General features: G+C 46.7%; 1 protein-coding gene across 1 annotated transcript in view; it reads left to right on the top strand.

Annotated features, from left to right (window-relative positions):
* LOC137368882 (complement component C7-like) overlaps positions 1-12908 on the top strand; it is a 308317-nt gene that overhangs the window by 49976 nt on the left and 245433 nt on the right. The window contains exon 6 of the mRNA XM_068029116.1: positions 613-771. Within this exon, the coding sequence (XP_067885217.1) occupies positions 613-771 (159 nt within the window). The remainder of the gene's footprint in view (positions 1-612; positions 772-12908) is intronic.

The following is a 12908-nucleotide window of genomic DNA, read 5'->3' as shown; positions in this document are numbered from 1 at the left end:
CACCTTCCATCACGTGATGATTGAGAGTAGACTGATGGGGCAGTAATTGGCCGGGTTGGACTTGTCCTGCTTTTCCACATTGTCTGGCAGATGCCAGTGTTATAGCTGTACTGGAACAGCTTGGCTAGGGGCTCGGCAAGTTCTGGAGCACAAGTCTTCAGTACTATTGCTGGAATATTGTCAGAGCTCATAGCCTTTGCTGTATCCAGAGCCTTTAGTCGTTTCTTGATAACATGCAGAGTGAATCGAATTGGCTGAAGACTGGCATCTGTGATGCTGGGGATCTCAGGAGGAGACCGAGATGGATCATCAGGAACTTCGTCCCAGTCCCTGTTACTCTCTATGTTACTCCCTCCCAGTCCCTGTTACTCTCCGAAATCTCCATCCCAGTCCCTGTTACTCTCTATGTTACTCCCTCCCAGTCCCTGTTACTCTCCGAAATCTCCATCCCAGTCCCTGTTACTCTCTATGTTACTCCCTCCCAGTCCCTGTTACTCTCCGAAATCTCCATCCCAGTCCCTGTTACTCTCTATGTTACTCCCTCCCAGTCCCTGTTACTCTGGGTAATTATAGTGTTTGGCCGAGTTTAAACTCCAGTTGTTCATGTTTCAGGTTAAAGCCAGGAATGACTTCAGGTTCCAGATGTACAAGAGCAGCTGGTCATATATGAAAGAAACCTCAGGGAGCTATGCTGCGTCTGGAAAGGGAATCTTCTCCAGTTATTCCAGAACACATGATGAATTCACCAGCAGAAACAACAAGAAATCGAAGGTAAGTGACATAGACCCAGTTAACCCAGGACTCACCGACTGTCAGTGTTTCCGTGGAGATCCTGAGAACAGCAAAGTGTGTTATTCGCAGCAATAAAGTTAGAAATAAAGGATGACGTTTGTAACAGAAAGTTCCCGTGTGCTCCATTGAACTCTTCCATCATGTCCAAACGTTGCTTTTCAGTCACCCAGTACACACTATCCCCCAGTCTAATCCCACTCTCCCCGTCCCCCTGTACACACTATCCCCCAGTCTAATCCCACTCTCCCCTTCCCCCGGTACACACTATCTCCCCCAGTCTAATCCCACTCTCCCCTTCCCCCTGTACACACTATCCCCCAGTCTAATCCCACTCTCCCCTTCCCCCGGTACACACTATCTCCCCCAGTCTAATCCCACTCTCCCCCGTCCCCCTGTACACACTATCCCCCAGTCTAATCCCACTCTCCCCTTCCCCCGGTACACATTATCTCCCCCAGTCTAAACCCACTCCCCCCATCCCCCTGTACACACTATCCCCCAGTCTAATCCCACTCTCCCCTTCCCCCGGTACACACTATCCCCCAGTCTAATCCCACTCCCCCCTTCCCTCTGTACACACTATCTCCCCCAGTCTAATCCCACTCCCCACTTCCCCCGGTACACATTATCTCCCCCAGTCTAAACCCACTCCCCGCTTCCCCCTGTACACACTATCACCCCCAGTCTAATACCACTCTCCCCTTCCCCCGGTACACATTATCTCCCCCAGTCTAATACCACTCTCCCCTTCCCCCGGTACACATTATCTCCCCCAGTCTAATCCCACTCTCCCCTTCCCCCTATACACACTATACCCCAGTCTAATCCCACTCCCCCCTTCCCCTTGGACACACTATCTCCCCCAGTCTAATCCCACTCTCCCCTTCCCCCTGTACACACTATCTCCCCCAGTCTAATCCCACTCCCCCCTTCCCCCTGTACACACTATCCCCCAGTCTAATCCCACTCCCCCCTTCCCCCTGTACACACTATCTCCCCCAGTCTAATCCCACTCCCCCCTTCCCCCTGTACACACTATCTCCCCCAGTCTAATCCCACTCTCCCCTTCCCCCGGTACACACTATCCCCCAGTCTAATCCCACTCTCCCCCGTCCCTCTGTACACACTATACCCCAGTCTAATCCCACTCCCCCCTTCCCCCTGTACACACTATCTCCCCCAGTCTAATCCCACTCTCCCCTTCCCCCTGTACACACTATCCCCCAGTCTAATCCCACTCTCCCCCGTCCCTCTGTACACATTATCTCCCCCAGTCTAATCCCACTCCCCCCTTCCCCCTGTACACACTATCTCCCCCAGTCTAATCCCACTCTCCCCTTCCCCCTGTACACACTATCCCCCCCAGTCTAATCCCACTCTCCCCTTCCCCCTGTACACACTATCTCCCCCAGTCTAATCCCACTCTCCCCTTCCCCCGGTACACACTATCCCCCAGTCTAATCCCACTCTCCCCCGTCCCTCTGTACACATTTGCTCCCCCAGTCTAATCCCACTCTCCCCTTCCCCCTGTACACACTATCCCCCAGTCTAATCCCACTCCCCCCTTCCCTCTGTACACACTATCTCCCCCAGTCTAATCCCACTCCCCCCTTCCCCCGGTACACATTATCTCCCCCAGTCTAAACCCACTCCCCCCTTCCCCCTGTACACACTATCACCCCCAGTCTAATCCCACTCTCCCCTTCCCCCGGTACACATTATCTCCCCCAGTCTAAACCCACTCCCCCCTTCCCCCTGTACACACTATCACCCCCAGTCTAATCCCACTCCCCCCTTCCCCCTGTACACATTATCTCCCCCAGTCTAATCCGACTCTCCCCTTCCCCCTGTACACACTATCCCCCAGTCTAATCCGACTCTCCCCTTCCCCCTGTACACATTATCTCCCCCAGTCTAATCCCACTCTCCCCTTCCCCCTATACACACTATACCCCAGTCTAATCCCACTCCCCCCTTCCCCCTGGACACACTATCTCCCCCAGTCTAATCCCACTCCCCCCTTCCCCCTGTACACATTATCTCCCCCAGTCTAATCCGACTCTCCCCTTCCCCCTGTACACACTATCCCCCAGTCTAATCCCACTCCCCCCTTCCCCCTGTACACATTATCTCCCCCAGTCTAATCCGACTCTCCCCTTCCCCCTGTACACACTATCCCCCAGTCTAATCCCACTCTCCCCTTCCCCCTGTACACACTATCCCCCAGTCTAATCCCACTCTCCCCTTCCCCCGGTACATACTATCCCCCCCGTCTAATCCCACCCTCCCCCTTCCCCCTGTACAAACTATCCCCCAGTCTAATCCCACTCACCCCCTTCCCCCCCCGGCACACACGATCCCCCAGTCTAATCCCACTCTCCCCCTTCCCCCTGTACAAACTATCCCCCAGTCGAATCCCACTCGCCCCCTTCCCCCCCAGCACACACGATCCCCCAGTCTAATCCCACTCACCCCCTTCCCCCCCAGCACACACGATCCCCCAGTCTAATCCCACTCTCCCCCTTCCCCCTGTACAAACTATCCCCCAGTCTAATCCCACTCGCCCCCTTCCCCCCCCAGCACACACTATCCCCCAGTCTAGTCCCTCTCTCCTCCGTCCCCCCGTACAGTCTCTCCCCCAGTCTAGTAGCTCTCTCCTCCGTCCCCCGTACAGTCTCTCCCCCAGTCTAATCCCACTCTCCCCTTCCCCCCGTACAGTCTCTCCCCCAGTCTAATCCCACTCTCCCCTTCCCCCCGTACACACTATCCCCCAGTCTAATCCCACTCTCCCCATCCCCCGTACAGTCTCTCCCCCAGTCTAATCCCACTCTCCCCTTCCCCCCGTACAGTCTCTCCCCCAGTCTAATCCCACTCTCCCCTTCCCCCCGTACACACTATCCCCCAGTCTAATCCCACTCTCCCCATCCCCCGTACAGTCTCTCCCCCAGTCTAATCCCACTCTCCCCTTCCCCCCGTACAGTCTCTCCCCCAGTCTAATCCCACTCTCCCCATCCCCCGTACACGCTATCCTCCAGTCTAGTCCCTCTCTCCTCCGTCCCCCGTACAGTCTCTCCCCCAGTCTAATCCCACTCTCCCCTGCCCCCAGTACACGCTATCCTCCAGTCTAATCCCACTCTCCCCTTCCCCCCGTACACGCTATCCTCCAGTCTAGTCCCACTCTCCCCGTCCCCCCGTACAGTCTCTCCCCCAGTCTAATCCCACTCTCCCCATCCCCCGTACACACCATCCCGCAGTCTAGTCCCACTCTCCCCATCCCCCGTACAGTCTCTCCCCCAGTCTAATCCCTCTCTCCCCATCCCCCGTACACGCTATCCTCCAGTCTAGTCCCACTCTCCCCATCCCCCGTACAGTCTCTCCCCCAGTCTAATCCCTCTCTCCCCATCCCCCGTACACGCTATCCTCCAGTCTAGTCCCACTCTCCCCGTCCCCCGTACAGTCTCTCCCCCAGTCTAATCCCACTTTATAGAACGGAGGCATGGGACCTGGCCAGTCAGTTAGATGGGGGGAGGATGTGGGATGCTGAATACGGTGTAGGATGACTCTGGAGCAGATGCTGGCGCCATATTTAAAACCCTGCCTGCCCTGTTTGCATTGCTGCCTCGAGCTGGTTGGTTGTTTAATATTGACACTAGTGCTGTAGTGACTCCTGGACTCCCCACCCCACAGAGACTGACCCCACAGAATGGCCGAGACAAGACACCCACGTGGCCCCATGGTTTGGCAATTCCTCCCTCGAAAATCTCCTCCAGATTGCTAGGGAAAAGGCGGGAGGTCTTCTTTCCCAGCAATGGCAAGAAGAGGTCCTTCTGCCTGACCAAGTAGGCCTAGTTGGAGATCGCTGAGGAGGTCAGCGGGCATCGTGTCACCCCGGACATGAATGCAGTGCAGCAAGACGGTTAATGACCTCCTTCTTTCTGCCAAGCTGACTGCTCCATACATCTTTCCTTTTTAGGGACTGCAATCTGCTATGCAGGAGGAAGTGGAACATGGGGAAGGAGGCACCTCAACGATGCTGGCAGAGGGGGCTAGGTGTCACCTCATCCCGAAGGTGGATTGGCTGCATCTTGGCCACAAACCACCTTCCTTCTCAACTCACCCACATTAATTCCCCTGAGAACAGATGGGAACATGAGCTATATGTACTCCCCCCGTAGGGGACGAGGAGCTGCCACTAGCAGAGCTGTCATGTTGATCCCCTTCTTTCCCCTTGGTGCATGTTATGGACAGGTGGGAAGTGGTGTGTGTGAGTTCACTTTTCACCTCTCAACTGACTGCAGACACTGTTTTAAAAATAATGTTTCAGTTCCTGTGTGTTTAAAGGACGAAATAAGTAGACAAATTATAGGTTTTCCTGTAGATTAAAAAGAAAGATTAATTTTTTTTACACAATAACCAAAAAATGTTTGTGACTTTACCCACTCATACACACACACACACACACACACACACACACACAAGTATCTTGCAATTGGTGTCCAATTGTGGTAAGAGAATTTGTTGTTTTAAAAAAACTTTCGAAGCTTGTCGGGAGGAAAGTTATACTTCGCAGAGAGATCAACAACACCATTTGTATACCTACCCCAAATGGACTGCAGCGGTTCAAGAAGGCAGCTCACCACCACCTTCTCAAGGGCAATTAGGGATGGGTAATAAATGTTGGCCTGGCCAGTGATGCCCAAATCCCATGAATAAAAAAAAAAATCTTTCAGCCATGCTGAAAGAATGTCCGTTGTCTTGAAAAGGATAAAGTGTTGCAGGCTCCTTGTGGTTAAGCCTCTATCCGAAGTTACTGATGAAAATCCTGGTTCACTTTCACTGATGGGGAATCCCAAAGTCACCTTGCAATTTCTCTGCTCCATCAGAAGGGCACTTGCTTAGCTGGAAGTCTCACAACTGTTCTGGAAAAGACTTTCTCTCACTCTTCAGTCCCTCTCTCTCCAGAGAGGTGCCTTTTACGAACATATGAATTAGGAGCAGATGTAGGCCATTCGGCCCCTCAAGCCTGCTCCGCTATTTGATAAGATCATGGTTGATCTGTTTGTGTTTCGAATTCCAGACTCCCATCTACCCTGATAACCTTTGATTCCCTTGCCTAACAAGAATCTATCTACCTCTGCCTTAAAAATATACCATGACCCTGCCTCCACCACCTTTGTATTTTATTCTTTCATGGGATGTGGGCGTCGCAGGCCAGGCCAGCATTTATTGCCCATCCCTAATTGCCCTTGAACTAAGTGGCTTGCTAGGCCATTTCGAGGGCATGTAAGAGTTAACCACATTGCTGTGGGTCTGGAGTCACATGTTGGCCAGACCAGGTAAGGACGGCAGATTTCCTTCCCTAAAGGACATTAGTGAACCAGATGGGTTTTTACAACAATCGACAATGGTTTCATGGCCATCATTAGACCAGATTTAAATTCCAGATTTATTAATTTCATTCAAATTCCACCTTCTGCTGTGGTGGGATTCGAACCCATGTCCCCAGAGCAATACCCTGGGTCTCTAGGTTACTAGTCCAGTGACAATACCAGTATGCCACCGCCTCTCTGAGGCAGAGAGTTTCAAAGTCGCACAACCCTCTGAGAGAAAAGAATTCTCCTCAACTCTGTCCTAAAAGGGCGACCCCTACTTTTAAAACAGTGCTCCCTAGTTCTGGACTCCCCCACAAGAGGAAACATCTTTTCCACATCCACCTTGTCAAGACTGTTCAGGATCTTATAAAGTTCAATCAAGTCTCCACTCACTCTTCTAAACTCAAGTGAAAAAAGCCCAGTCTGTCCAACCTTTCCTCATAGGACAACCCATTCATTCCAGATATCAATCTAGTAAACCAGTTCATTCAAGATATCAATCTAGTAAACCTCCTCTAAACTGCCTCCAACATCCTTCCTTAAATAAGGAGACCAAAACTGCACAGAGTATTCAAGATGTGGTCTCACCAATGCCCCGTATAACTGAAGCATAACATCCTTACTTTTATTTTCAATTCCTCTCCTAATAAAGGATAGCATTCCATTAGCCTTCTTTATTACTTGCTGTACTTGCAAACTAACTTTTTATGACTCCTGCACTAAACATCTAAATCCCTCTGTACCTCGGAATTCTGCACTTGTTCTCCGTTTAAGTAATACTCTGCTTTTTTATTCTTCCTGCCAAAGTGAACAACTTCATACTTTCCCACATTACATGCCATCTGCCAGACTTTTGCCCACTCACTCAATCTCTATATTGGTCTGCAAACTCCTTATGTCATCTTCACAAGATACTTTCCTACCTATTTTTATGTCTGAAAATTTCGCTACCAAGCCATCGCTCCCCTAATCAAAGTCATTGATATAAATTGTAAAAAGTTGAGGCTCCAGCACAGACCCCTGCAGGGTTCCATTCGTCACATCCTGCCAATCAGAAAATTTATGCATAATCTCTGTTTTCTGCCAGTCAGCCAATCTTCTATCCATTCTAATGTATTACCCCGTACACCATGAGTTCCTACTTTGTGCAATAACCTTTTATGTGGAGCTTGTCAAATGTCTTCTGGAAATTCAAGAACAGTTCATCAACGGGCTCCGCTTTATCCACAGCACTTGTCACTCCTCAAAGAACTCCAATAAATGTATTAAACATGATTTCCATTTCACAAAACCATAATGACTATTCCCGAGTTTTTCTAAGTGCCCAGCTGTAGCCTCCTTAATGATTGATTCTAACACTTTCCCCACGACAGACGTCAAGCTAACTGGCCTATTGTTACCTTCTGCCTCCAACCCCCCCCCCCCTCACCTTCTTGAAAAGAGGGGTTATATTTGCTACTTTTCAGTCTGATGGAACCTTTCCAGAATCTAGCGCATTTTGAAAAATTAACACTAACGCATCTACTACCTCATTAGCCACCTCTTTTAAGACCCTAGGATGAAGTCCATCAGGACCCGGGGATTTGTCAGCCCACAGCTCCATTAGTTTGATCAGTACCGCTTCCCTGGTGATTGTAATTTCACCAGGGTCCTCTCTTCCTTCCACCTCTGGATTTACAACTATTACTAGAATGTTTTTTGTATCCTCTATAGTGAAGATAGAAGCAAAATATTTGTTCATTGCATCCGCCATTTGCTTATTATCTATTAGCTCCCCATTCTCACTCTCCAGAGGACCAACTCTCTCTTTACTTACTCTTTTCCTTTTTAAATACCTGTAGAAATTCTTGCTATCCATTTTTACATTTCTAGCTAGCTTCCTCTCATACTCTAATTTCTTTCTCCTGATTAGCCTTTTAGTCATTCTTTGCCATTCTTTATATTCTGACCAATCATCTGACCTGCCACTCATCTTTGCGCAATTATATGCTTTTTCCTTAAGTTTGAGGCTTTCCTTATTTAGTGAACCACGGATGGTGGGTACTCCCCTTAGAATTTTTCTTTATAGTAGGAAGGTACTTATTCTGAGCATTCTGAAATCTCCCCTTAAATGTCTGCCACTGCTTCTCAATGTAGAAACTTGTCAGGTTGGGGTGTCAGTCAGGTGACTAAGGGTTTTCTCCCTTGGGGTGATTCATACAATGTTCCAGGATATGGAAATGTTGTCTATTCTGGTGACTAGGTGTTATTCAGTATTATTATGCAATGAGAAAAGGTTAATTAATTACCTTGCTATAAAGGAGCCTTTGGGAAATAGTGACCATAATATCATAGAATTTTACATTAAGTTTGAAAGTGATATGATTCTTTCTGAAATTAGGGTCTTAAGTCTGAACAAAGGAAACTATGAAGGTATGAGGAGCAAGTTGGCTAAGGTGCACTGGGAAAATGCACTAAAAGATTTGACAGGCAATAGCTAGTATTTAAGGAAGTATTACATGGTCTACAACAAACTTACATTCCTCTAAGACACAAAAACCTAACAGGAAAGGTGAATCAACAGTGGCGAACAAAAGAAGTTAAAGATTGCATTGGATCAAAGGAAGTGGTTTATTCGGTTGCCATAAATGGTAAGACCGAGGATCGGGAGTAATTCAGAATCCAAAGGAGGACAAAGAAACTGATAAAGAAAGGGAAAAGAGAATATGAATGCAAGCTAGCAAGAAACATAAAGATGTCTGTAAAAGCTTCTTGAGGTATGTGAAAAGGAAAAGCTTGGCAAGGACAAATGTGGGTCCATTACAGGCGGAGACAGGAGAATTTATAATGGAGAATAGGGAAATGGTGGAGAAACTAAACAATTACTTAACGTCTGTCTTCACGAAGGAAGATACAGAAAATCTCCCAGAAATACCCGGGAACCAAGGGACTTGTGAAAACAAGGGTCTGAAAGGTATTAGTATTAATAAAGAGGCAGTACTCGAAAAATTATTTGGGTTGAAGGTTGATAAATAACCCTGGACCAGATGAGCTACATCCCAGAGTATTGAAAGAGGTGGCGATAGATATAATGGATGCATTGGTGGTTATCTTTCAAAATTCTATAGACTTTAGAAAAGTTCCTGCCGACTGGAAAGTCGCAAATGTCACCCCACTATTTAAGAAATGAGGGAGAGAGAAAATGGGGGACTACAGACCTGTTAGTTTGACGATAGTAGTAGGGAAAATGTTAGGATCTATTATAAAGGATGTGATAACTATACGCTTATAAAATAATGGTAGGATGGAGCAGAGTCAACATGGATTTATGAAAGGGAAATCATGTTTGACAAACCTGTTGGAGTTTTTTGAGGATGTTACTTGTAGCATAGATAAAGGAGAACCAGTGGATGTGGTACATTTGGATTTTCAGAAGGCTTTTGATAAAGTCCCACACAGGAGGTTAGTAAACAAAATTAGAGCAATTAGAGTAAACAAAATAAATGGGTCATTGTCAGGATGTTACCAATGGGGTACCACAAGGATCAGTGCTCGGGCCGCAGTTGTTCACAATCTATATAAATGATTTGGATATTTCCAAGGTTGCTGATGACATAAAACTAGGTGGGAATGTAAGTTGTGGGGAGGATGCAAGGAGGCTTCAAGGGGATTTAGACAGGCGAAGTGAATGGACAGGAACATGGCAGATGGAATATAATGTGAATAAGTGTGAAGTTATCTACTTTTGCAGAAAAATCATAAAAACAGAGTATTTCTTAAGTGTGAGGTTGGGAAGTGTTGATGTCCAAAGAGACCTGGTGTCCTTGTTCATGAGTCACTAAAAACTAGCATGTCGGTACAACAAGCAATTAGGAAGGCAAATTATATCTTAGCCTTTATCACAAGAGGATTTGAGTACAGGAGTAACAAAGCCTTGCTGCAATTGTATAGCGCCTTGGTGAGACCGCATGTGGAGTATTGTATACAGTTTTGGACTCCTTATCTAAGGAAGGATATACTTGCCATAGAGGGAGTGCATCGGTCGTTCACCAGACATGTTCCCTGGAATAGCATGATTGTAATGAGGAGAGATTGCAGAAACTGGGCTTGTATTTTCTAGAGTTTTGAAGAATGAGAGGTGATCTCATTGAAACTTACAAAATTCTGACAGGGTCGTTATAGATGAGAGGTTTCCTCTGACTGGTGTGACTAGAACCAGGGACATAGTCTCAGAATAAAAGCAAATTACTGCAGATGCTGGAAATCTGATATAAAAACAAGAAATTCTGGAAATACTCAGCAGGTCTGGCAGCATCTGTGGAGAGAGAAGCAGAGTTAACGTTTCAGGTCAGTGACCCTTCATCAGAACTGGCAGGACGTAGTCTGAGAATAAGGGGTAGACCATTTAAGATTGAGATGAGGAGGAATTTCTTTACTCAGAGGGTGGTGACTCTTTGGAATTCTCTGCTCTAGAGGGCTGTGGAAGCTCAGTCATTGAGTATGTTCAAGACAGAAAGCGATAGGTATCTAGATATTAATGACATCAAGGAATATGGGGATAACACAGGAAAGTGGCGTCAAGGTAGATGATCAGTCATGATCTAATTGAATGGCAGAGCAGTCTTGATGGGCTGAATGGCCTACTCCTACTGCTGTGATACTATGTTCCTATTTACACCTATTATTTTAGTCTTGACTGTGGAATCAATCAGTCTGCAAAAGTCTTTGTTAGCTCCATTCCTGAAGTTAGGAGCTGTTTGCATGGAATGGACTGTTTGCCATTTCAATGTGTTTTTCCCAAAGCTAATTCAGACGTGGATAATGGATTTCGTCTTCAACAGACAAACATGTTTATTGACAGTACGGGAGTACAGGACCTCAACTCCATTTTTGTCGTGGCACAAATGTGTCCATTTTTTGTGGTTCAGTTCAACAGTTGACTTTTATTTCAGAACTCCTCCAGTTCACTTCGTATTTCATCAGCGTTTCCTCTCTGAGCGTGACAAGGACAAGAGGGCTCATAAAAGCAGGGAGGCATCCCAGACTGACAGAGACATCCCAGATCTTCAGCCTCTTCCCACAACTAATGAGGAGGCACTAGAATTAGAGGTCACTCCATATCTCATGGAGAGACTGGAGTCTCTGCACAAGAGAGTGAGGATTGTCTTCCATTGCTATGCAGTTCAACTTCTGGACACCCACATCATGACAAGATCTGCACAGCCTAACCCAAACATGTTTGTGTTCTCTCATACAGATCAGTGTCTGCAGGACAGATAGTGGTAAGGTAGATTAATATTGCTAAAATTCAGTATTAGCAGTAGTAAGGTTGTCATTACTACTGGTAAAGTTGTCATTGCTATTGGTAAAGTTATCATTACTATTGGTAATGTTTTTACTATTGATAGAGCTATTCATATTAGTAGTATAAGGGTTTATTGGAATCAGCATTTAGTTGTTGTAGCAAGGTTTATTATCTAATAGATAGAGGAATAGCAGGACTGCGCCAACCTCTGGAATGCACATCCTGTGCTATGTGGGAACTGCAGGACACTTCTCAGGTCCTGGATAACCATATGTGTAGGAAGTGTCGAGAGTTATCAGAAGCCTTTAGGACATCTTTGTGACACATGGGATTCTGAATGAAATATTATCAGACAACGGACCCCAGTCCGTGAACGAATGTTTTACCCAGTTTGCTGCGAAGATGAGTTTTTAGCATTTTACGAGCTCACTGAGGTGTCCACAGCCCAATGGTGAGGCAGAACGAGGTGTGCGAACCATAAAATCTTTACTCAAAATGAAGATCTTCCTATCTCACTCCTAGTTTGTCGTTCAACGCCACTACTGTGCGGATTATCACCAGCAGAGTTATTAATGGGAAGAAAGTTAAGAACACAGCTTCCAGTATTGCCTCAACAACTAATGCCTGGATTGAAGACTCAAGACTAGGAGAAAGTTCAAGAAAGAGAAAACTCCTGCAGAAGGAAACAAACCAGGAATTACAGTAGGAGATTTCGAGTGAGAAGCTTACCCAAAATAAACAATGGTCAAAAAGTTTGGATGTGTGACCTGGAATGAGAAGGTACAGTAATCCATAAACGTGAGGACTATCAGCGATCGTATGTTATACGAACGAATGAAGGGAACATACGAAGGAAGCGGAGGAATATCATCCCTACTCCGCAAAAACAGCAGACAGTAATCCATCTGCAAGATACGGATGAAGAGGAACAAACCCAAATCGAATGGAATACTACCCTTAGAAACAAAATACCAAGTCGGTAACCCAGACTGCTGACAAAGACCATTGATCATCCCTGACAGATTACAATCCGACTGGGGAGAGTTGACAAACGTCCAATGGGACTGAATCTGTAAAGTCAGAGACTTGGGGGGAGAGAGAATATTAGAGAAGTCATAAATGTATATATGTTTGAAAAAATGTTCGATAAAGACTTTGGGGGAGATGTAGTATAAGGATGTAAAGGTTTAATACTGAAGACCGTGAGAGACACCCACTGTACGAGCGATGATGTAACAGTCACATGAGATAGGCTTGAGAAGAAGTTATTGCAACACGAAGAATCCTAGCTTAGGTGGCTTGTGGTGAGTGTATATAGTAACTGTAAATAATAAAATTGTTAGCTAACCTTTATCGGAGTCTAAGACTTTCTCCAACACTACCAATACAAACCCAACAACGCAACAAATCCCACCCTCACCCCCCACACCCTTTAATATCCCACCCAGTCAGATCCCACT

Source organism: Heterodontus francisci, chromosome 4 (genome assembly GCF_036365525.1).
Source record: "Heterodontus francisci isolate sHetFra1 chromosome 4, sHetFra1.hap1, whole genome shotgun sequence".
In the NCBI taxonomy this organism is placed as follows: Eukaryota; Metazoa; Chordata; class Chondrichthyes; order Heterodontiformes; family Heterodontidae; genus Heterodontus; species Heterodontus francisci.
This window is presented reverse-complemented; position numbering and strand designations above follow the sequence as displayed.